The sequence below is a fragment of the Aedes albopictus genome, chromosome 3 (genome assembly GCF_035046485.1).
Source record: "Aedes albopictus strain Foshan chromosome 3, AalbF5, whole genome shotgun sequence".
Taxonomy (NCBI): Eukaryota; Metazoa; Arthropoda; class Insecta; order Diptera; family Culicidae; genus Aedes; species Aedes albopictus.
This window is the reverse complement of record NC_085138.1, coordinates 180,189,741-180,215,608: the sequence shown is the minus strand read 5'-3', so window position 1 is coordinate 180,215,608 and position 25,868 is coordinate 180,189,741. Positions and strand designations below refer to the sequence as shown.

Genomic DNA, 25,868 nt, shown 5'->3' with positions numbered 1-25,868 from the left:
CTTTGACAGATACGCGTATTTCGACTACCACTTGTAATCTTCCTCAGTGTCAGTAATAGTGGATAAATTTGTGATTTTTCTATGAAAATTGTTGAATATATTTTAACGGTATTTTCGGTACCTTTTCGGGGCAATTTTCTGGATATTGTAGTACATTTTCGTGAAAATGCTCGAAAAAACACAACACCGATTTGATACACCTCCCAACCTTTATCAATTTGGATCATTTTTGAACTGAAGCCTTGTTTTTACATGTGGATTGATAATTTGATGTGACACGGCTAGGTCAAAAAAGTGAACATGTCTACTACACATAGATTTACCTATGTAACTAAATAAAGCGTTTGTAGAGTTCGACTCCAATTAGCCTAGTGGTTAAGGCTATGGATCGCCAATCCGGAGACGGCGGATACGATTCGGGAAAATTTTCTCAACTCCCTGGGCATAGTGTATCATTGTACTTGCCTCATAATATACAAATTCATGCAATGGCAGGCAAAGAAAGCCCTGCAATCAATAACTGTGGAAGTGCTCAAAGAACACTAAGTTGCAGAGAGGCAGGCCAAGTCCCAGTGAGGACGTCGAGCCATAAAGAAGAAGAAAAGTTCGACAAAGGGTTAAAAGCTTACATAATGATGCAATTAATTATCTGCGACATTTATGATGAAGACGATCAAGTCTTTGCGAACCACCAGTCAGTGAATCGCGAGTCATACTTTAAGAAACGCTGGTTGTACCTATACTCTTTTTGTTTGTATTTCACAAAAAAGGTGTTATCTTTGATTTTTTTTTCCAGATGGATGATCAATAAAATATAATTTGAATATTGTACAATACTCTGGGTTATAAAACCTGTTTCAATGGCTCCGGTTCACTCAAAACTAAGCATGCTCAAGAACGGTTTCAGAACCCTGCCCGAATAAGAAATCGTCAATTTTTATGATTAAACCTGTTTTACCCCATTCAATAAAAAGTGGTTTCTAATGTTAAGCCTTCTGTAGAACTCCGCAGAAATGTGCTATGATCCAAGGTCACCAATGTTTATTTCACGGTTGAATACCACGCATAATCATAAAAATTTACTGTTCAGCATGATTTTTCGTATTGTTCGGTTCATTCCAAACGACACCATGCTTAATAACCACTTCCCGCGCTTGGTCACTAGGGTATTGGGTATGTGTGCCCAATCGAAGTGCGTTGCGGCGGCAAATTGTTTTTGCCTGTGGCGAAAAAAGAGGTCAATCGGATTCATTCGGTGCTATGCTGTCCCAGTTTGCCAAAAAAAAAAAACAGTCATTTGGTTTGGTACGGCTGGATTATCGTTAACATACACTTGCAGTTGCACTAGTGGGCAACTGCCACTAGTAGTGGCACTATGCGGTCGCAATTTCCTGCCCTTGTATACTAATCCATCAATAATGGTGTTGGCCTGCGAAATGGGCCTAAACATGTTTGCGCTTATGATTCGTACCTGCTCACTCCAAACACTTTCACTTTCAGCTTTATTTTTCAATCGCCGATTCTCGGCTTCTACCGTTGCACTTTTCCTATTAATAGAACACACCTCGCGAATAGGTATCAATTTGCCAACTCAGATCGAGCAGTTCCACGCCAAATGGGTAGAGAGTAGATGCGGCTTAAGTCTGTTCGATGTTGATTTTGGTCAAACCCTTCTTGATTAATGTGTTGTTTGCATTTCGATTAAGTGTTCTTGGACAGCCAGTTTGACGAATGGTTAAACTCAGGCTTACTTTTAGATAAGTTATCCAATTTGGTCTAAACAACTAAACTATATAAAATTTAAAAACTAGAAAAAAGCTTGTGGAATGTTTTTTGCACCTCAAAACAATTTTGAAATGAGCTTGAAAAACTTTTGGGACGATTTGACATAGTTTTGTAAAAAAAAAATGCATATTATTTAAGACTTTTATTATATTTATCTCGATTTTTCTTGAGATATTACTTCTGCAATACTAAGTATGGTCTTCTAGTAGTACATACTGGAATGCAAAAAGATTTAAACCACAGCATGGAACTACTATTTCAAAAAAAAAACATTTTTTTAATAAAACAAGGAGAAGCTCAAGTGTTACTAAAATTAAGAGGCACTGTATGCAAAACTCTCATTTTCACCTCAAACTGAACGATGCATTAAATTTCTCAAATAAACGATTCAATTGTCAAGTCCACGACCCGTACGCAACAAATCCAATATCTTTCTAGCATTTGCCCTGGAATTGCTTGATCAATGTTTGCACAATGTGTGTGTTCGACTTTACCTTAGTTTGTTTTCAAACTGTTGAATGGTGTTTAACGACTCCTATTGTTCCAGCACGAACACTGCACGCACAGCTATCCAAAACTTCCCGCAGAACTTTACCCAATCGCGCCCGCAAATTGCAAGAAGGTCGTCCGCTTCTGCGATGTCGCAACGAACGCAACGATTCTCGGTACCAAACGCGAAACGATTTCCTTCTCAGAAGAATCACACTCAACCGTGCTGCTGCCGTATCATTCGCGCGCCGTTTCGAGACTGAAGCAAGGCTAGGTCCGAGGGGCGCTTCTTGGAGGCGTCTCGCGATTTGTTCTGTCTGTCATGCTGGGGCTAGCTACCTACCGCGCCGCGTGTGCGAAGGCATTCAACACGTGTGCGTTGGTATTCGTCGTCAACCAAAATGTTGTTGTCGTCGGTCGTTCGGTCGTTCGGTCGGTCGGTCTGTCGGGCAATGCTGGTGTGCATGGTTTTAGTAGTTTTTCTCATTCCTAGCTACTTTATGGCTGCACAGTGACCCTTTGCAATGAATAGACTGACGACACTGTTGGTGTGTTCAAAAAATGCATGCTTGTTTTGTGCGGAGTCTCTGCAGAAAAACCGGTACGCCATGGTTCGTTAGATAAGTAAATGTGGTTATGCAATCCTTAAATTGCTAGATTGAAGAGTGGTCTCATGGAGATCACTCTTTGGGATTTCGCACTGCATCTGAAGAGGTGGGCCATTCATCAATTGGTTGTATCATTTCATGTTTTGATCTCGTTAAATTTGAAGTTTCAATAATTTGACTTATACTAGATACACTAGTTTAAAATATCAGTTATGGGGTTTCAGGGTTTCCTAAGTGGTGGTGTCATTATATTGGGGTGAATAACAATTTCCCAACGCAAATTGTTCTTAATGATCAAATGTAATCAATCGAGTTTCTGGGTCCAGTGTGTGGCCTCACTCGTGATATAATTGAGAACGCCAGGTGACAACTTGGGAGTAGGCATTGTAATGAAAATTGTCATCAAATAAAGTATGGGTCAACTATTGAGTTCAAAAAAATATTTTTTTTTCTTGCACAAATTGGATTTTATGAATGGAGACCTTCGCCCCCTTATACCCTCAAATTTCTCAAATATAGGAGAACGAAGCCGACCTACTGATACTGATATTTCTCGGATGTATTATATAGAATAAAGCTCAACAAACTTTTGGGATCTTTGGAAGACTGTTGAGGTCCATACTATTCATTCTACAGGACAAATTGGTTAAATTTGAAAAAAAAAATGGAAACAAGCTACGACGCTAGACATGTGGATATGAATATGAAGATTAATTTGGTTACTTACTACTTTCAGTCCCGGGCACCCACGGTGGTGCAAAGGGCGAATTGAACGATTTCCATCCTGGGCGATTGCCAGACATCATCGCCTTGACCTGTGGCCAGGTCAACTTTCTGTCGACTTGTTTGATTTCGTTGTTAAGGCTGCACCGCCATGAGCCTCTGGGTCTGCCTCTGCTGCGATGTCCGGCTGGATTTCAATTTGACGCTTGCTTGTATATTTCGTTTCCGCCCCTGCGTAGAGTGTGGCCGACCCAACTCCACTTTCGCTCCCGAATTTCTGTCGCTATCGGCTTTTGATGACATCGACGATGGAGCTCCACGATGGAGATCCAATTGTGAGGCCACCATGCACGAATTATATACCGCAGGCATCTATTGATAGAGACCTGCAGCCGTTAAGTGTTCTCCACTGATACACACCAGGTTTCACTGGCAGCACAGATTTCAAATTCGGATTTTGGTGCGTCGACTAGTCTGGTTGTTTTTCCATACATGTCTTAAGCTCGCAATAGCAGTCCTCGCTTTCTTGATCCGTGCACATATGCCGATCTTGGTGCCGCCATCGGCCGCCATTTGGCTACCAAGATATTGGAAGCTTTCAACATTTTCCACTGATTGCCCAGCTACCGTTAAGCTGGAAGGGTTGACCGTGTTTACATCCAACGATTTGGTCTTGTTGACGTTGAAGACCTGCCGCTGAAGAACGATTGGCAAGATCATCGCTTGCTCTGCATATCAGAGCGCCGTTGAGCTAGGAGAGCAACGTCATCAGCCAGTTCAAAGTTATTTAGGTTCTCCATGGTAATGGGCTGCCAAAGCAATCCACGATTTGCTTCACGGTCAATCGCACCTACCAGGATCTCGTCGATTACGATGAGGAACAGTAGCGGTGATAGTATACATCCTTGTTTCACTCCAGCTACGACCCGGGTGGGATCGGACAAGACACCGTTGTGCAATACTCTGCGCGAAAATGCCCTGTACTGTGCTTCAATGAAGCCGATGATTTTCTCAGGGAGACCCTTGTGACTAAGGGCTTCCGACATGTTTCTGTGAAAGCTTTTTCGTAATCAATGAACACCAGGTAGAGAGACTCTTGGAATTCATTGATTTGCTCCAGGATGATACGGAGCGTGACAATATGGTCCACATAGGATCGTCCGGCACGGAATCCTGCTTGCTGCCGTCGGACAGTTGCGTCAATCTTCTCCTGTATCCGTTTAAGGATCACTTTGCAGAGGACTTTGAGAACGATACACAGTAACATGATGCCCCGCCAATTATAGCATACAGTCAGGTTACCCTTTTTGGGTACCTTTACGAAGACGCCTTGCATCCAGTCGGCCGGAAATGTCGCAGTTTCCCATATGTTGCAGAATAATTAATGCCGGTGGCGATGAAGGCGTTCTTGATGGCGCTCCATTGATTTTCTACGCTTCCACCTGCTGGAATATCCGACGAAGGACCTTTTCACCGCAGCGTCTTCCAGTCGGCGTGTGTTGAACCAGCGCCCGATTTTCTCCTCCTGTCACTGGATCCTGGCAATACGCAGTCGGATCTCGCCGATTAGGAGATGATGGTCGGACGCAATGTCGGCGCTACGTTTGTTCCGCACATCAAGAAGTCTCCGTCTATATTTTCGGCTGATGCAGATGTGGTCGATTTGATTTTCCGTGACGCCATCACGGGAAACCCATGTCACTTTGTGCACTGGTCGATGAGGAAAGAGCGACCCCCCAATCACCATGTCATTGTTGCCACAAAACTCTGCAAACAGCTCTCCGTTTTCGCCCATTTCTCCGAGACCATGGTGTCCCATGATGTGCTCATAGTCCGAGTTGTCGGAACCAACCTTCGCGTTGAAGTCACCCATGAAGATCTTGATATCACCTTTCGGAATCTTGTCCACGACAGCATTCAGTTGACTGTAAAAGTTCTCTTTGTCTGCATTCAGCAGCATCGGTTGGCGCGTAACATGGGATCCTGGTAAGGTTTCGAACCCGTGTTCTGAATCTGGTTACAATTATCCTCTCATTAATAGGTTCCCACTTCATGAGCGCAGCATGGGCGTGAGCGCTGAGCAGGAAACAAACTCCACGGTGGCGATGAGCGTGTTCACCTCATAGGCCAGAGTATAGCAGAATTTGACCCGACGCCAGCATGTGTCATTGGCTAGTTGTGCCAGTTTACTCTGCTGGGCTAGGGTTAATACATTCCAAGTTCCAACTCTTGTCCGTTGTTTCGCGCTAAAAGTCGTTGCCGTTGAATCAGTTCGTAATCTTTCATTTTCGTTTTCTGTAACGGTGTTTGGGTTTCGGAAACAGTAGATTGTTGGTCTAGGTCCCTCATCCACCGTGGTGGGGCTGCCACCTTAGGTATAGCTTTCAGTGGAGGAGCATTTCATACTCAGCCGCTGTATGCCAGAACAGACGCTGTTTGAGCCGCACCTCCTTGGTGAACAGATGCTCGAGACGTACCTCCTCAATCTAGCTGAAGTCAGAAGGACAACAGTGCCCAGACTGCGCTACCAGCTAAGCACACAACTCTTAGCTGGCGGTCTTTGCCATCACTTGACCCGTTGAAGCATGAGGTAGGAACTTGTGAGGATCAGAGCTATGTTGGACGCTCTCCTTTTCGACTCACCGTTTTGTATAGACTACAGCATGATGATCTTAGGTGGCGATGAGCTACGGGTACCATCATAGAAGGCATTGATTATGGATAAATGTCAGAAAAATGAAAACGAATTTCAGTTCTTCAACGAACGTTAAGCAGTGAAGATATACGAAAGCGAAGAGCTGCCGCAACGTTCCGTCTTCCAATGAAGACTGAAGACTAGAAGAGGACCTTGGAGAACCTCCGGTCACAACATTGGCGTAGTTGTGTCTCCCACAAGTGGAATTCGATTGGATAGAAAAATATAGAAGTTATGAAGGCGAATATATGAAGTAATTATTCACTGTGGAATACGGTATGCTTGAATTGTATTTGATTTTGTTCTGTTGCCAAACACTCTGGGCTCTGATAGATAATGCAGAGACCCCTAAAATGGACTCCGATAGAGAAGGCGGAGATTCATAGATAAAATAGGGCTCTGATTGAGAAGGCAGAGACCCTATAGATGGACTCCGATAGAGAAGGCGGAGATTCATATAAATAGAGTTGGGCTCTGATGGAAAAGGCAGAGTTACCCTTTAGTAGGACTCCGATAGATAAGGTGGAGTTCCTTTTGTACAAATGATAGGAGGCGGAAGAATAACCTAATTACCAGAATTTTGAAGTACGAGGACTTCCTCCGATTGGAAGAGAATATTTTCCCCAAGATTATCCCACTGATCACCGAATCAACAGGATACGGAAGTGTAAGGACTTTCGTCGGTTGAAAAGGAGAGTTCTGCTTCTGAATCAGCAGTATTGGAAATCATTGAATGTCTAATGTTCGTGGAAGGTATTTGCCAGCAGTTAAAAATCTCAGGATCGGTTTTGTATTGGAATTGGATTGGAATTGAAATTGAACCATTGCGTCCAATCAACTTTACGTGAGTGACAAGATTTTTTATTAAATATGGATAAAACTTTGATATGATTAAAATTGGTTTTGTATTGAATAATGATTAAAACTGGATTTTATTTTGATTGGATTTGGATTGGATTCGGATTGAATTAGGATTGGATTTGAATTGGATTTGAATTGGATTTGAATTGGATGTTGATTGGATTTGGATTGGATATGGGTTGGATTTGGAATGGATTTGGATTGGATTTGGTTTTTATTTGGATTGGATTTGGATTGGATTTGGATTGGATTTGGATTTGGATGTTGATTGGATTTGGATTGAATTTGCATTGGATTTGGATTGGATTGGATTTGGATTGAATTTGGATTAGATTTGGATTGGATTTGGATTGGATCTGTTTTGGATTTGGATTGGACCTGGATTGGATTTGGATTGGAACTGAATTGGATTTAGGTTTGATTTTGGTTGGATTTGGATTAGATTGTATTTGGATTGGATTGGATATGGATTGGATTCAGATTGGATTTGGATTGGATTTGTTTTGGATTTGGATTGGATCTGGATTGGATTTGGATTGGACCTCATTGGACCTGGATTAGATTTGGGTATAATTTGGTTTGGATTTGGATTAGATTATATTTGGATTGGATTGGATTTGGATTGGATCTGTTTTGAACTAGGATTGGACCTGGATTGGATTTGGATTGGACCTGGATTGCATTTAGGTTTGATTTGGATTGGATTGGATTTGTTTTGGATTTGGATTGGACCTGGATTGGATTTGGGTTTGATTTCGATTGGATTTGGATTGGATTTGGATTGAATTTGGATTTGGATTAATTTTGGATTACATTTGTTATGAATTTGGATAGGATTTAGATTGGATTGAATTTGCATTGGATTTGGATTAGATTTGGTTGGATCTGTATTGGATTTGGATTGGACCTGGATTGAATTAGGGTTTGATTTGAATTAGATTGGATTTGATTTGGACTGGATCTGGATTGGATTTGGATTAGCTTTGTATTGGATTTGGATTAGATCTGGATTGGATTTGGATTTGAATTGAATTATAGATGGATTGGATTTGGACTGGATTTGATTTGAATTTGGATTGAATTTGGATCTAATTTGGATTAGATATGGAATGAATTTGGATTGGATCTGGATTGGGTTTGAATTGGACTTGGATTGGATTGGATTTGGATTGGATTTGAATTGGATTTCATAAAAAAAATTGAACACGTATTGCAGCAAGATAATATTTGATTACGATGTGTTTGTCTTCACTCCGTGTCGTCAGGGAGCGTTCGAGACTCGTAAACTCTGAAGGAATGTAATATCAGATAACAAGTAGCATTTTTGAGTTAAATCATTTCGAGGAGCTAGGTTAACCAACAATAAACCGTTATTTGAATAAGGTGTTACTGTGTTTTTGTAAAATACCATCTACTAGTTGATGTTATGACTCGTTGTTCCCAGATTAATGTTAAATCTATAAGTTCATATTTAAGTCAATGATGAAATAAGAGTAGAGGCGGGAAGTAATGTTGTATAGACTACAGCATGATGATCTTAGGTGGCGATGAGCTACGGGTACCATCATAGAAGGCATTGATTATGGATAAATGTCAGAAAAATGAAAACGAATTTCAGTTCTTCAACGAACGTTAAGCAGTGAAGATATACGAAAGCGAAGAGCTGCCGCAACGTTCCGTCTTCCAATGAAGACTGAAGACTAGAAGAGGACCTTGGAGAACCTCCGGTCACAACATTGGCGTAGTTGTGTCTCCCACAAGTGGAATTCGATTGGATAGAAAAATATAGAAGTTATGAAGGCGAATATATGAAGTAATTATTCACTGTGGAATACGGTATGCTTGAATTGTAATTGATTTTGTTCTGTTGCCAAACACTCTGGGCTCTGATAGATAATGCAGAGACCCCTAAAATGGACTCCGATAGAGAAGGCGGAGATTCATAGATAAAATAGGGCTCTGATTGAGAAGGCAGAGACCCTATAGATGGACTCCGATAGAGAAGGCGGAGATTCATATAAATAGAGTTGGGCTCTGATGGAAAAGGCAGAGTTACCCTTTAGTAGGACTCCGATAGATAAGGTGGAGTTCCTTTTGTACAAATGATAGGAGGCGGAAGAATAACCTAATTACCAGAATTTTGAAGTACGAGGACTTCCTCCGATTGGAAGAGAATATTTTCCCCAAGATTATCCCACTGATCACCGAATCAACAGGATACGGAAGTGTAAGGACTTTCGTCGGTTGAAAAGGAGAGTTCTGCTTCTGAATCAGCAGTATTGGAAATCATTGAATGTCTAATGTTCGTGGAAGGTATTTGCCAGCAGTTAAAAATCTCAGGATCGGTTTTGTATTGGAATTGGATTGGAATTGAAATTGAACCATTGCGTCCAATCAACTTTACGTGAGTGACAAGATTTTTTATTAAATATGGATAAAACTTTGATATGATTAAAATTGGTTTTGTATTGAATAATGATTAAAACTGGATTTTATTTTGATTGGATTTGGATTGGATTCGGATTGAATTAGGATTGGATTTGAATTGGATTTGAATTGGATTTGAATTGGATTTGAATTGGATGTTGATTGGATTTGGATTGGATATGGGTTGGATTTGGAATGGATTTGGATTGGATTTGGTTTTTATTTGGATTGGATTTGGATTGGATTTGGATTGGATTTGGATTTGGATGTTGATTGGATTTGGATTGAATTTGCATTGGATTTGGATTGGATTGGATTTGGATTGAATTTGGATTAGATTTGGATTGGATTTGGATTGGATCTGTTTTGGATTTGGATTGGACCTGGATTGGATTTGGATTGGAACTGAATTGGATTTAGGTTGGATTTGGATTAGATTGTATTTGGATTGGATTGGATATGGATTGGATTCAGATTGGATTTGGATTGGATTTGTTTTGGATTTGGATTGGATCTGGATTGGATTTGGATTGGACCTCATTGGACCTGGATTAGATTTGGGTTTAATTTGGTTTGGATTTGGATTAGATTATATTTGGATTGGATTGGATTTGGATTGGATCTGTTTTGAACTAGGATTGGACCTGGATTGGATTTGGATTGGACCTGGATTGCATTTAGGTTTGATTTGGATTGGATTGGATTTGTTTTGGATTTGGATTGGACCTGGATTGGATTTGGGTTTGATTTCGATTGGATTTGGATTGGATTTGGATTGAATTTGGATTTGGATTAATTTTGGATTACATTTGTTATGAATTTGGATAGGATTTAGATTGGATTGAATTTGCATTGGATTTGGATTAGATTTGGTTGGATCTGTATTGGATTTGGATTGGACCTGGATTGAATTAGGGTTTGATTTGAATTAGATTGGATTTGATTTGGACTGGATCTGGATTGGATTTGGATTAGCTTTGTATTGGATTTGGATTAGATCTGGATTGGATTTGGATTTGAATTGAATTATAGATGGATTGGATTTGGACTGGATTTGATTTGAATTTGGATTGAATTTGGATCTAATTTGGATTAGATATGGAATGAATTTGGATTGGATCTGGATTGGGTTTGAATTGGACTTGGATTGGATTGGATTTGGATTGGATTTGAATTGGATTTCATAAAAAAAATTGAACACGTATTGCAGCAAGATAATATTTGATTACGATGTGTTTGTCTTCACTCCGTGTCGTCAGGGAGCGTTCGAGACTCGTAAACTCTGAAGGAATGTAATATCAGATAACAAGTAGCATTTTTGAGTTAAATCATTTCGAGGAGCTAGGTTAACCAACAATAAACCGTTATTTGAATAAGGTGTTACTGTGTTTTTGTAAAATACCATCTACTAGTTGATGTTATGACTCGTTGTTCCCAGATTAATGTTAAATCTATAAGTTCATATTTAAGTCAATGATGAAATAAGAGTAGAGGCGGGAAGTAATGTTGTATAGACTACAGCATGATGATCTTAGGTGGCGATGAGCTACGGGTACCATCATAGAAGGCATTGATTATGGATAAATGTCAGAAAAATGAAAACGAATTTCAGTTCTTCAACGAACGTTAAGCAGTGAAGATATACGAAAGCGAAGAGCTGCCGCAACGTTCCGTCTTCCAATGAAGACTGAAGACTAGAAGAGGACCTTGGAGAACCTCCGGTCACAACATTGGCGTAGTTGTGTCTCCCACAAGTGGAATTCGATTGGATAGAAAAATATAGAAGTTATGAAGGCGAATATATGAAGTAATTATTCACTGTGGAATACGGTATGCTTGAATTGTAATTGATTTTGTTCTGTTGCCAAACACTCTGGGCTCTGATAGATAATGCAGAGACCCCTAAAATGGACTCCGATAGAGAAGGCGGAGATTCATAGATAAAATAGGGCTCTGATTGAGAAGGCAGAGACCCTATAGATGGACTCCGATAGAGAAGGCGGAGATTCATATAAATAGAGTTGGGCTCTGATGGAAAAGGCAGAGTTACCCTTTAGTAGGACTCCGATAGATAAGGTGGAGTTCCTTTTGTACAAATGATAGGAGGCGGAAGAATAACCTAATTACCAGAATTTTGAAGTACGAGGACTTCCTCCGATTGGAAGAGAATATTTTCCCCAAGATTATCCCACTGATCACCGAATCAACAGGATACGGAAGTGTAAGGACTTTCGTCGGTTGAAAAGGAGAGTTCTGCTTCTGAATCAGCAGTATTGGAAATCATTGAATGTCTAATGTTCGTGGAAGGTATTTGCCAGCAGTTAAAAATCTCAGGATCGGTTTTGTATTGGAATTGGATTGGAATTGAAATTGAACCATTGCGTCCAATCAACTTTACGTGAGTGACAAGATTTTTTATTAAATATGGATAAAACTTTGATATGATTAAAATTGGTTTTGTATTGAATAATGATTAAAACTGGATTTTATTTTGATTGGATTTGGATTGGATTCGGATTGAATTAGGATTGGATTTGAATTGGATTTGAATTGGATTTGAATTGGATTTGAATTGGATGTTGATTGGATTTGGATTGGATATGGGTTGGATTTGGAATGGATTTGGATTGGATTTGGTTTTTATTTGGATTGGATTTGGATTGGATTTGGATTGGATTTGGATTTGGATGTTGATTGGATTTGGATTGAATTTGCATTGGATTTGGATTGGATTGGATTTGGATTGAATTTGGATTAGATTTGGATTGGATTTGGATTGGATCTGTTTTGGATTTGGATTGGACCTGGATTGGATTTGGATTGGAACTGAATTGGATTTAGGTTGGATTTGGATTAGATTGTATTTGGATTGGATTGGATATGGATTGGATTCAGATTGGATTTGGATTGGATTTGTTTTGGATTTGGATTGGATCTGGATTGGATTTGGATTGGACCTCATTGGACCTGGATTAGATTTGGGTTTAATTTGGTTTGGATTTGGATTAGATTATATTTGGATTGGATTGGATTTGGATTGGATCTGTTTTGAACTAGGATTGGACCTGGATTGGATTTGGATTGGACCTGGATTGCATTTAGGTTTGATTTGGATTGGATTGGATTTGTTTTGGATTTGGATTGGACCTGGATTGGATTTGGGTTTGATTTCGATTGGATTTGGATTGGATTTGGATTGAATTTGGATTTGGATTAATTTTGGATTACATTTGTTATGAATTTGGATAGGATTTAGATTGGATTGAATTTGCATTGGATTTGGATTAGATTTGGTTGGATCTGTATTGGATTTGGATTGGACCTGGATTGAATTAGGGTTTGATTTGAATTAGATTGGATTTGATTTGGACTGGATCTGGATTGGATTTGGATTAGCTTTGTATTGGATTTGGATTAGATCTGGATTGGATTTGGATTTGAATTGAATTATAGATGGATTGGATTTGGACTGGATTTGATTTGAATTTGGATTGAATTTGGATCTAATTTGGATTAGATATGGAATGAATTTGGATTGGATCTGGATTGGGTTTGAATTGGACTTGGATTGGATTGGATTTGGATTGGATTTGAATTGGATTTCATAAAAAAAATTGAACACGTATTGCAGCAAGATAATATTTGATTACGATGTGTTTGTCTTCACTCCGTGTCGTCAGGGAGCGTTCGAGACTCGTAAACTCTGAAGGAATGTAATATCAGATAACAAGTAGCATTTTTGAGTTAAATCATTTCGAGGAGCTAGGTTAACCAACAATAAACCGTTATTTGAATAAGGTGTTACTGTGTTTTTGTAAAATACCATCTACTAGTTGATGTTATGACTCGTTGTTCCCAGATTAATGTTAAATCTATAAGTTCATATTTAAGTCAATGATGAAATAAGAGTAGAGGCGGGAAGTAATGTTGTATAGACTACAGCATGATGATCTTAGGTGGCGATGAGCTACGGGTACCATCATAGAAGGCATTGATTATGGATAAATGTCAGAAAAATGAAAACGAATTTCAGTTCTTCAACGAACGTTAAGCAGTGAAGATATACGAAAGCGAAGAGCTGCCGCAACGTTCCGTCTTCCAATGAAGACTGAAGACTAGAAGAGGACCTTGGAGAACCTCCGGTCACAACAGCCAGCATGTGTCATTGGCTAGTTGTGCCAGTTTACTCTGCTGGGCTAGGGTTAATACATTCCAAGTTCCAACTCTTGTCCGTTGTTTCGCGCTAAAAGTCGTTGCCGTTGAATCAGTTCGTAATCTTTCATTTTCGTTTTCTGTAACGGTGTTTGGGTTTCGGAAACAGTAGATTGTTGGTCTAGGTCCCTCATCCACCGTGGTGGGGCTGCCACCTTAGGTATAGCTTTCAGTGGAGGAGCATTTCATACTCAGCCGCTGTATGCCAGAACAGACGCTGTTTGAGCCGCACCTCCTTGGTGAACAGATGCTCGAGACGTACCTCCTCAATCTAGCTGAAGTCAGAAGGACAACAGTGCCCAGACTGCGCTACCAGCTAAGCACACAACTCTTAGCTGGCGGTCTTTGCCATCACTTGACCCGTTGAAGCATGAGGTAGGAACTTGTGAGGATCAGAGCTATGTTGGACGCTCTCCTTTTCGACTCACCGTTTTGCAGCCCATTTAATTTGGTTGGGAAGGATTTAACACTCTTTGTTCAAAAAAAATCCTTCATGGCAAAATGAACAAAACATGAAAAGTATAAAATTATTTGAAAATATTATAACTCTTTAATGATTTTTCTTAGACTATTAAGCCACTATAGTCTGATCAATGTTTATGGTAGAACTTGTAAAAACATTAGTTATGGGTATTCTAGTGAAATTCTAATGATTTAACTCAAAACATTATCGAAATACAATTTTCAATAATGACATTCATATTTGTCGAAGAATCATCAAAGTAATTCATGAGATACACATTTGAGATACACATTGTGGGAGACTGGGGCCCACATAGCCGAGTCGGTAAACGCACGGGTATTCAGCATGACCATGCTGAGGGTGGCGGGTTCGATTCCCGGTCGGTCCAGGATCTTTTCGTAAAGGAAATTTCCTTGACTTCCTTAGGCATAGGGTATCTTCGTGCCTGCCACACGATATACGCATGCAAAATGGTCATTGGCAGAGGAAACTCTCAGTTAATAACTGTGGAAGTGCTCATAGAACACTAAGCTGAGAAGCAGGCTTTGTCCCAGTGAGGACGTTACGCCAAGAAGAGGAGGAGGACACATTTGAGAAACTTATGACAGAGTTAGTTTGGAGAAGGTTTAAGGAATTTATGTAGTAGTGCTTTGACTATTTCAAACAGCTGTCCTTTAAGACTTTTTGTCTGCATTTTTATAGAAAACTAGCTGTACCCGACAAACTTTGTCTTGCCTTCTGCGTTTTTTGACGTTTCAAGTTTCTAGCCAAGGCCAAATTCCCGGTCAAAATGTATGGAAGATCGATTTCCAAAATCTCTCAATTTCTCCATGTTTTTTGCCTCATAAACCTTCCTTGGGTGAATACTAACAGAACAAAACTAAGACGACCAAAATCGGACCTTCCGTTCGCAAGTTATGCGCGGTCCCACGTATGCCACTGCATTTTTATATATATAGATTGAAAAAAAAAATCTGTCTACACAGATAAAAATAATGAGATTTACACGTCATGTAAACTTTGTTTTAGTCATGTAAACTTGGTGTTATGATGGTACATGGTGTATTTTGTAAATTTGTGTTGTAATGTAAAACTTCAGAGTCATTCTGATTGTCATGTAATTCAGAATGACTCTGAAGTTTTACATTACAACACAAATTTACATATAATAGAAATTTACATGACTTTTACAAGATATGTCTATAAACTTCTGTGATATCCCACGCTTCAATTATGTGCATCATGTCACAAAATTTTACACTGTTATTTTTTGATCTGTGTAGTCTAGTCTAGTCTACACATACACAGCAATCTCTTGGAAGAATCCTGAAAAATGTTATAATCAACTTTATGTATTGATACACAAGTGTGAAAGTTGCGCGAAACATGCTGCACCTCATTTCTGCTAGCCGGACCGATTTCGGAAAATCAGGCCATCCAGCCGACGGCTTGAACAAAGTGGTCGAATTATCGGAACATAAAAAGTTGACAAAGGTACCTATGCCACAGGCTTTTAACGATAAAACGGGACATTGTTAATTCCTAAGAAGAAGGCACAATAAAAGTGTCCTAAACATCAGATGACATAACATAAGAATCCGTTTTTAATAGCAACAGACTGGACCCCGAATCAACATATCACAGTCTTCTCTAAGATAACAAATTAATAAAAAGGAACTACTTATATCCGGCGCAACTAAAAAGCCGTCATCAGCAACAAGGTGCCGCGGTACCACCCAGCTGTTCCTTCAAATGTCCTTCCGTCGAAATAAAATACGTTTCTACCATCATTGCACGCACTCCAGATAAAAGGAATGTGTCCAAAATTCTGTCAAGTCCCGGATCGATCAAGGTGTTCCGGAGTTATAGCAATTCCAGTGATCCGGACCAGCACCGGTAGAACTGGCCGTAGGCGCTGTCCATAAACTACGTAGAATGAATTTTGGCATTCTTAGAACCGCCCCCCCCCCTCCCCCTTGCAGACTTTCTTCTATACAAAATTTCGGAAATTTGCCTTCCCTCCTTCCGAGTCTACGGTAGTTTATGAACAGGCCCGTATATAAAACCGAACCAAGCCTAATTCAGCGACACATCAAACTGCGGCGATTCTTGTAACCTTTAGCATGGTTGACGAGTTGTTGGCGTAAATAGTAGAATAACTAGCCACAAGTCCAATGTCGCGACTGCTCGTGTGATTAACATCTAGTTTGCCACGCCCTTACAGCGTCAGTAGCGGTACTAGAAGTGTCAAATAAATTTTGTTTACCAAAACAAAAAAATTTCTTCAAGCTGGACACTTAAAAACAATCAAAAATTACAATAAATGTTATAAATTTAATTAAATAGAAAAAGTGACTACAGCGCCATTGGAGTTCTAGTATATTTCTATTGCGTAAATCTACACTGGAGACCACAAATTCCACGATGTCGGCTCAAAATTCAAGATGGCAGCCTGATATTCAGATGGTGGCTTCAAATTCAAGAAGCCGGTTGTTTAATGGTGTTTTAAGCTCTAAAACCATGAAATATGGGTATATTTGGTATGGGAAAGAAGTCTGAACTCCGAAAATGGCGATCAGAATATGCAAAATGGTGTGGAGCGGACCTGGTGTGATGGTTAGAACACTTGACTATAACGCCGAGGACCTGGGATCGAATCCCACTCCCGACAAACTCACAGCGTGGGTCCCGAGATGAACTAGCCTAGGGCTAAAAATCTCGTTAATACAGATAAAAAAATGCAAGATGGTGGTCTAAAATCCAAGATGGCGGCTCCAAATTCAGGATGATGTCTGTTTAATGGAGTTTTAGGCTAAAAAACCAAGTAATATGGGTATATTTGGTATGGGGAAGATGTCCAAAATCCAAAAATAGCGTCCAGAATATTCAAGATGGCGGTCTAAAATCCAAGTTGGCGGTTCCAAATTCAAGATGGGTATATATATGGGTATGGTATGGGGAATAAGCCTGGTCTTCAAAAATCGTGACCAGAATATACAAGGTGGGCGGATCCATTGCGGCTATTTAATGGAATTTTAGGCTCTAAAACCATGCAATATGGTGACTAGAATATCCAAGATGGCGGCCTAAAATCCAAGATCGTGGTTCTAAATTCTAGATGGTGATTGTTTAATGGAAGTATATCCTCTAAAATCATAAAAAAGACGACCGGAATATCGAACATGGCGTTCTAAAACCTAAGATAGCGTCCCAAAATTCAAGTTGGTGGCTGTTCAATGGTGTTAAGGCTAATAAATCATTACAGTTTAGTACAGGTACTCTTCGATATATCGTACACAAATTTTTCTTTTTTTTTTGATCTCCATACCTATTTAAAATTTAACCCAAAATCACACATAAATAAAAAAAAAAACAAACAAAACCAAAAGTTTTCGCGACAATACAAAAAAAAAACGAACAAATTTTTAAGGAAATTTGTAACAAAAATATAACAAATATGGCAGTAAATGTGTTTCGAAATTATGACATACACAGCAAAACTTTCTGAAAATTACACCAAACGTAAACAAATTTGACATATAAATTTTTATTCCATCTCAAAGAATTTCACATCAAACAATTGCTTATATGGAATGTTGAACGCAAGCTTCATGCTGAAGCAAGCTGAAAATTTAAAAACTGATGGAAAAATGTGTGCCATATGACGGATTGTTTTTGTTACAGGTTAAATGATGCAACATTTTTTAACTATGTAAGCAGTATTGTATTATGCAAAATGTAGCAAATGTTGTTACACTTCTGTTTCAATAAATAAAATAAGTTATGTTATACATTTGTAATCAAAATAATAACAATTTTTATTATAATTTTGTTATGTATATTTACATGGAATAATCATTACAATCAGTTTTGTACCTTTCTAGTCCGCCCAGTTTTGTGCCTTTATTTTTTTTTAAATTTAATTTTGTTAACAGGGCGGAATTTAAAGGCCCAAAACTCATTGGCGTAGCTAGCTTTTTCTTTTTTCCCACTCACTCTCGTAAACAAAAAAAAAAACAAATACGAGAAAGAGAAGGGTGAAAGAGGGAGCACAGGTCCCCTCTTGCATCCCGCTCTTACTCGTGTTTGTTTAGGAGAGTGAGTAAGAGAAAATAAAAAGCTAGCTACGCTAATGACAAAATCGATTTCTCTCTTACAAATTGTATTCTGCTTAGAGGGTTTGAAAAGTCGATACAAGTACAAAATTATATAAAATTTCGTTATTTCTAGCAATTCTCCACCCTCCCCTACTTGAAGGAGATGCAATCAAATTTTATTTAAAAAGAAGACTAAAACAGCACGAGACCGGAAGAAAAGACAACACCGGATGTCATAATAGTATAGTTCCAAGAACCATCTAATTTGATCTGAACTAACGACATCTAGATTTTCGTTTAGATTTTGGCTTTTCTAGAGGAAATCTCATCTTGACATTGACCTGTTTGTTGATTTTATATCTGTTTGGCACTCTTCTCTTACCGAGCATCCAACGATCAAACAATCTTGCATCTTCAAAACCTGTTTCGGCATCGGAACCTTCATAAACTAACGTACTGATGATCTGCATGCGCCCCGTACTATTTGCTGCATGTTAGGAGAACTATTTGTGTTGTATTGCCATCAACTTTACAGCGTCCACTCACCTCGGGGGATTTTTTTCTGATAGTTTCTAGATGTTTTATAAGTGTTTTAAAGTTCATCCAACTATAAGTGACAACATAGAATACAGTCTGGTTCTAACAGTGTCAATGTAATATACGGAGTTACGTAAGATTTGGTTTATGAACTTGATGCTCAGAGTTTGTACCGTCCGTCGGTGAAGTACTTTTGCATGAAAGCAAAAGTAACCACAACCACACCACGGTGGCTTATGGGGGGAATAATTAAACCTAACTAGTTTGTGTCACGGTTGTAGCGTTTAAATGTACTGCTGCGGAGGTAAATGACGCCCGAGAACAGATTTATATCGCTTGTTCGTTCTAAAATACAACCAACAACGAATGAGATCATTAATTTTAATGGAACGGTTCTTAAGCCAAGCTTTTGAATCAAACTAGTCGAGGTTTATGATCTAGAACCTAGTTGTTTCCGATGATTATCTTGTAATCAAGGTTAACATATCCTGTTAATTTAAACAAGTTTGTGTTTATCAAATGTGTGCTTTACACTCATCACTGATGAACAAGGAATTTATAGTTTATATAACAATTAAATCCTGTACATAGTTATTATTGTCATAAAAATGCCGAAAACGACCTAAAGAAACAAATCTCTACTCAGACACATGTTACAGTGAAACAATTGAAATGCACAAGTAACGTACGTGACTATAACTATGTCTACGATTCTACGAGTTGCAAAATCAGTCAACTCATTATTGATTGTTGCATGCGTAACGATCACGCGAACCTTACACTAGTTCATGTTTGAGACATTTTAGCGCTCACTTTCCACTACAAACAACGACGTTGTTTGTTTTTTCGTAGTAATGACAAGTTTTATGTCGTTTACTGGATGTTCAAATTATGGACTTGCCGCACGTAAACCTTCACTGTACTGCATGATAAACAAATGTGTAGATCACCTGAAATATAAATACTGAAACAGATCAATCTATCCAGTGGCAATGGTATTATCTTTTTTTACGGAAATATATGCAGGGCACAATCAGATATTAGCAATTACAGTAAACTCGTAAAAATTGCAGTGAAAGCCGATTTTCATTCAAAATGATCAACTTTGACGTGTTTAAGCTTCGTTCTCCTGTGATTGATTTAGCTAAAAAAATAACAGTGAATTACAAATACACTGAAGTTTTTTTTTACGACGGTAATGGTACCGCGTAAAAAAACGGCGTTATTTCAAAAAACGTCGTTAAAAAAGTCAAGTCACGTTAGATGTGATCTTCACTATTTTGCGCTTGTTTTTGAAAAGAAAAACTCGTTTTTAACGACGGTTTTTTTTTAAATAAAGCGGTTTTTACGACGTTTTTTGAAATAACGTGTTGTTTTATACGCGGTACCGCGTAAAAAAACTTCAGTGTATGATGAATTTGAGAATTTTCGAAACACGTGAAAGCAAAATTAAACACTACGTGATTTTTTTTTTTTCAAAATACTAGTAGATTGAGATTTTTTATTTCAAAAATAGATGTAACACACAATTTTCCAATGAAAAAACAACTGTGCACACCACGACCGTACTTAAGTGACAACAAATTAAAAAAGGCAACACATAGAGGTAACAAATGTTACTCGAAAAAAGTATAGATTTACATAGTATCTTATTTTGAAATCTAAAATCTCAAAAAAATGTTACCTTCTGGGAATATGGATTTCTACAAAAAAAAAAAAAATAATAAAATATTCGAAAGATAAGGTTTTTGTGATTGTCACGTCACCCCCCTGCAACAGATCAACTGTGGTCGATCCTCTGTGGTCAAGCTTGACCACTACAGCGATCGAGGAGGAGAGGAGAGAGATTATGTAGAACATACAACGGTGGAACCAAAACAAACCGAAGTTGATAAAATACATTGAAATCAACGATATAGTGCAAATCATTGTGTTCAATCTACAACTAAATTCCAGTTTCGGGGGATATCAGGGAGATGTTCCTCCAAATTAAGTTGCAAGCGAGTGACCGGAGCGCTCAGATGTTTGTATTCCGGCGCAATCCCGATGAAGCCGTTCAGGTCTACGCCATAGAAGTCACCATGTTCGGTTCCACCTGCTCTCCATCTTCTGCCCAGTTCGTGAAGAACGCTAATGCCGAGCAATATGCGCAACACTACCCTCGAGCAGCTGCGGCCATCAAAGAGCACCACTACGTAGACGACTACATGGACAGCTTCCGGACAATTGACGAAGCCGTACGAGTGTCAGGTTCGTCCATTCCAAGGGCGGGTTTGAGATTCGCAACTTTTTATCGAACGAAGACGAAGTTTTAAGACGAACTGGGGAGATCGAACCAGATTATTCAAAAGACTTCGCTCTTGTACGTTCCGAGACGACCGAATCAGTGCTCGGGATGAAATGGATTCCAGCGGACGACATCTTCACGTACACCTTTTCAATCCGTGACGACTTGAAGCCAATCCTCGATGAGAACCATGTCCCAACGAAACGTGAAGTTTTGAAGGTGGTAATGAGCCTTTTCGACCCACTGGGATTCGTTTCATTCTTCCTGGTGCATGGAAAAGTATTAATGCAGAACGTCTGGGCCTCGGGGATCGGTTGGGATGAAGAAATCAACGAGCGACTTTTCCTTCATTGGCGCCAATGGGTAAGTTACTTCCCGCATCTGGACTCGTTGCGCATCCCTCGCTGTTATTTCGGCTCTCCGTTTCCTAAAAACTTCAACCGGCTGGAACTCCATGTTCTCGTTGACGCTAGCGATTCTGCTTACGCCTGTGTTGCGTATTACCGACTCGAAACCGACGATGGCATTCAAGTTTCGCTGATTTCCTCTAAAACCAAGGTAGCCCCTCTCAAGGTCTTATCAGTTCCCCGTCTGGAGTTGAAAGCGGCTGTCCTAGGAGTCCGGTTGATGGAAGCTATCGAAGGATACCATACTTACTCGATTAGCCGTCGAGTCCTGTGGAGTGACTCTACTACCGTTTTGGCTTGGATCCGATCAGAGCACCGTCGATATAACAAGTTCGTTGCCGTTCGTATTGGTGAGATTCTAACAGCAACCGACGTCCGAGAGTGGAGATGGGTACCTTCTCAATTAAATACAGCCGACCTAGCCACTAAGTGGAAAAATGGACCAAATGTTGCCTCCACTAATCCTTGGTTTAGCGGACCATCGTTTCTTCACCAGACGGAAGCTTTCTGGCCCCAGCATTCGGTATCCGCCACGACGTGTGAAGAACTACGGCCAGTTCACACTCATTCTACACTATCCCCGTTGATCGATCCATCCCGATTTAGTAGATGGTCTCGTCTACAGCGAACAATGGGGTTCGTGCTTCGATTTGTCGACAACATTCGCCGTAAACGGGGCGGCGAATCGCTGCGATTGAATTTCCTCAGTCAAGATGAGCTGAGACGAGCTGAGACAATCCTCTGGAAGGTCGCGCAGTTCGAGGCGTTCCCAGAAGAAATCGCAATACTATCGGAAACCCAAGGCCCTCCCGAAGCTCGTCACCACCGCGTTGATAAAAGAAGCCCGATCTACAAATGTTGGCCATTCCTCGACGAACACGGAGTGCTGCGACTACGTGGCAGGATCGGTGCCGCAACCTTCGCATCCACCGAAGCAAAATACCCGGCGATCCTTCTAAGGCAACATCGAATTACGTTTCTGCTTGTAGATTGGTACAGATTGGTACCACCGTCACTTCCTCCACGCCAATCGAGAGACAGTAACCAACGAGATTCGCCAACGCTTTGAGATTTCCAAATTACGCACCCTTTTGGAGAAAGTAAGGAAAGGGTGCATGATGTGTCGAATCAGAAATGCTCTGCCAAGTCCTCCTGCAATGGCACCACTCCCGGCGGCCCGACTACAACCTTTCATTCGACCGTTCACCTATGTTGGGGTAGATTATTTCGGGCCAATATTGGTCAAGGTTGGAAGGAGTCAGGTGAAAAGATGGGTAGCTTTGTTCACCTGCCTTACAATTCGCGCGGTTCACCTGGAAGTGGTGCACAGTTTATCCACCGAATCTTGCATCATGGCGGTGCGACGTTTTGTTGCGCGACGTGGATATCCGGCCGAATTTCATTCGGATAATGGGACGTGCTTCCAAGGAGCGAGCAAGGAGTTAGAGAGAACAGAAACTGATAAGCACAACAATGCAATGGCAACTACATTCACGACTGCTAAGACCAAATGGGTCTTTATACCACCAGCGACGCCCCATATGGGAGGGGCATGGGAGCGACTAGTACGATCCGTAAAGGTAGCTATTGAATCCATATCAGATGGTCCACGAAGGCCAGACGACGAGGTCCTGGAGACGATCCTTTTCGAAGCAGAAGCATTGATAAATTCGCGCCCACTCACTTACATACCGCTTCAGTCAGCGGATGAGGAAGCCATCACACCCAACCACTTTCTTCTGGGGACTTCGAGTGGTGATAAGCTCCCACCAACCGAGCCGGTTGATTCGCCAGCAGTACTCCGAAGCAGCTGGAAACTCGCACAGGCTATGACTCTGCGATTTTGGACGAGGTGGGTGAAAGAATATCTTCCAGTTACCACTCGAAGATCAAAGTGGTTTGAAGAGACCCGGGATATCGCAGTAGGAGATTTGGTATTGGTAGTAGGAGGGACAACCAAAGACCAATGGACACGAGGACGTATTGAAGCCGTTATTCCCGGACGGGACGAAAGGGTCCGCCAGGCCTTGGTCCGTACAGCTGCAGGAGTTCACCGACGACCAGCGGTTAAGTTGGCAGTTCTCGACGTGATGGAGCGTGGTGAACCCCAAACGGAAGTCTCTGAGATAAAGGGACGTAACTAGGGTTCACGGGAGGGGGGATGTCACGTCACCCCCCTGCAACAGATCAACTGTGGTCGATACTCTGTGGTCAAGCTTGACCACTACAGCGATCGAGGAGGAGAGGAGAGAGAATATGTAGAACATACAACGGTGGAACCAAAACAAACCGAAGTTGATGAAATGCATTGAAATCAACGATATAGTGCAAATCATTGTGTTCAATCTACAACTAAATTCCTTACACTAAAATCCTAAATATTGTTAGTATCTAATGCTATAAATAGTTAAAGTTCAAACTTACCCTGAAGTACTTGCCATCTAGTGGTATCGTGCAATATTGGTCTTAAATCTATAGTGCAAAGGTAGGATAAATGAGTCTTAAAACTATGCGGAATATTAACCTAAAATGAATTCGTTATCTGTTTAAGGTTTTGCTAAATATACACCACGTTATAGACAAGGAACAATAATTGAAATCCTAGAGTAGTTTGTAAGTATGTCCACCAGTAACTAAAAGTTTTATAACTAAGAACTCTTAAACCTATAGGGCACATAAGAGCAGTAGTAAGCCCGATCTGGTGTGATAGAACCCTACCGTTTGAAGGTCACCAAAAATTGTAAGTTGGACCAAAATAATGTTTCTGGAATTATTCTAATAAAGTTTACTAGCTTTTAGCTTACCTACCACCTACAAACGCGGTTTGCTCAAGAGAGTTTGGGAAACTTTCCACCCCCACAACAGTGATATTGAAATCATATAATATCTTACATAGATCCGCGATGTGTATTATTCTCAGTGTATTTTTTTATACGTTTTACAAATACATCTGCGAAGACATCATTTCAATCCAACATACTGTTTTCGAGTTATAATTGAAAAAAAAAAGAAAATTTGTCTATTTTGAAGCAAAAGTAAATGATACACGAAATCTATTTCATATGCAAAACCTCATTCAAATTGCAAAAAAGTGGAGTCAAAATGAATATTTTCGTGTTTTGAGCTGGAAATGCACAATGTTGAATTATTTATTTATAATATTTAATATGATATTTAGTAACATAATTAAACTCAATTCCAGCATTTAAACTATGATAGTTGCATAAATAAAAATTTTGATTGTGTGATATTTGCCAGAAAACCATTCGCCATAATGCCATTGGTCAGAAAGACATATTTTACGCGGCCGCGTAAATGAAAACTCCATACAAAAAATAAACATCAGCTTCTTATTTTTGCATGATTCGTCGAGAAATGGTGAGACTTTTTTACGCGTTTTTTTTAAATTTTGAACAATTATTTTTTTTTACGTGGTACCTATCCCGCTATTAGGTACCTATCCGTCCCGTGTAGCTGCCGGCTTAGAATAGCACTACAGATCACCTGTTACGGGGGTAAAAGTTCACCAAACAGGGAACCCCAATCCAAGGTATCAGGCGACCCGTGCTGAGGGATGAATGGTTGAGGGGGTTTAAAATATGCTCGATCTTTAACGAAGCCCGTAGCATGGATAGATCACCTTTTTGGGTTGCGTTGCGGTGAAAGATCTACCAAACCGAAATCTAGTATCGCCAGAGCCGTAGCTGGTCCCATGGCGCCCTTGGCAAGCATCCAGGTTGGCGCCCCGCGATATTGTTAATTCGCCAAATTTGTAGTTATTCATTTTTTTTCAAAGTTTCTTTGAAAGTTGCACTTAGTGTTTCTAAGAAACAAATTCCCCTCGATTTTTTTTTGTTTTCTTTTAATGTTTTTTATTCGTTTTTTTTTTTAGGAATTCCAATGGGAGTCACCTAACAATTTTCCGACGTAGAATTCTTTTACACGAACATTACAGGTTTATAACATAAATGATGCATAATTTTCTTCAGCGAATCTTACAGTAGTTTTTGATTTTCTGTTTCTGGATTTTTCAACTGAATTTTGTTCTCAAAAATATTTTATTGAGTTTTTGGGGGTTTCAGGAATCCTCAAATGATGTATTTTATAAATTTTCGGCGATTAGTTTAATAAGCTTCACCAAAATTTCCCAATACCTTCACCAAAGAAGTTTTTTTCAAAAAATTTCTCAAAAGATCTGTAAGAAAATGTTCAGTAATCATTACACAAAACATGGACATGGTTGAACACCAGGAGGAATCAGGTTTTGTTGAAATCTC

General features: G+C 39.9%; 3 protein-coding genes across 7 annotated transcripts in view; 2 read left to right on the top strand and 1 right to left on the bottom strand.

Annotated features, from left to right (window-relative positions):
* LOC109415061 (alpha-tocopherol transfer protein-like) overlaps positions 1–2,731 on the bottom strand; it is a 32,884-nt gene extending 30,153 nt beyond the window's left edge. The window contains exon 1 of one of the 2 annotated variants that reach the window (XM_019688916.3): positions 2,280–2,731. The gene's annotated coding sequence lies outside the window, so the exon portion shown is untranslated. Of the gene's footprint in view, positions 1–1,471; positions 2,200–2,279 lie in introns of those variants that run through there. The other variant, XM_062855703.1, reaches the window with a different exon arrangement.
* An 18,187-nt stretch (positions 2,732–20,918) lies between these two features.
* On the top strand, positions 20,919–22,660 carry LOC134290467 (uncharacterized). Its single transcript, XM_062857616.1, has 2 exons — positions 20,919–21,147; positions 21,201–22,660. Exons 1-2 carry the CDS (start codon positions 20,919–20,921, stop codon positions 22,658–22,660), a joined length of 1,689 nt encoding a protein of 562 aa, XP_062713600.1.
* LOC134291802 (uncharacterized) lies at positions 22,627–24,457 on the top strand. Of its 4 annotated transcripts, none has more exons than XM_062860023.1 (3): positions 22,627–24,204; positions 24,262–24,331; positions 24,384–24,457. In XM_062860023.1, exon 1 carries the CDS (start codon positions 22,707–22,709, stop codon positions 23,733–23,735), a length of 1,029 nt encoding a protein of 342 aa, XP_062716007.1. In that variant the 5' UTR covers positions 22,627–22,706; the 3' UTR covers positions 23,736–24,204; positions 24,262–24,331; positions 24,384–24,457. The 4 variants fall into 4 exon arrangements, with proteins under 4 accessions (XP_062716007.1, XP_062716008.1, XP_062716005.1 ...); XM_062860024.1 differs by having other exon boundaries at positions 22,627–24,076; positions 24,143–24,204; positions 24,262–24,451; XM_062860021.1 differs by having other exon boundaries at positions 22,627–24,331.
* Positions 24,458–25,868: the final 1,411 nt, after the last annotated feature.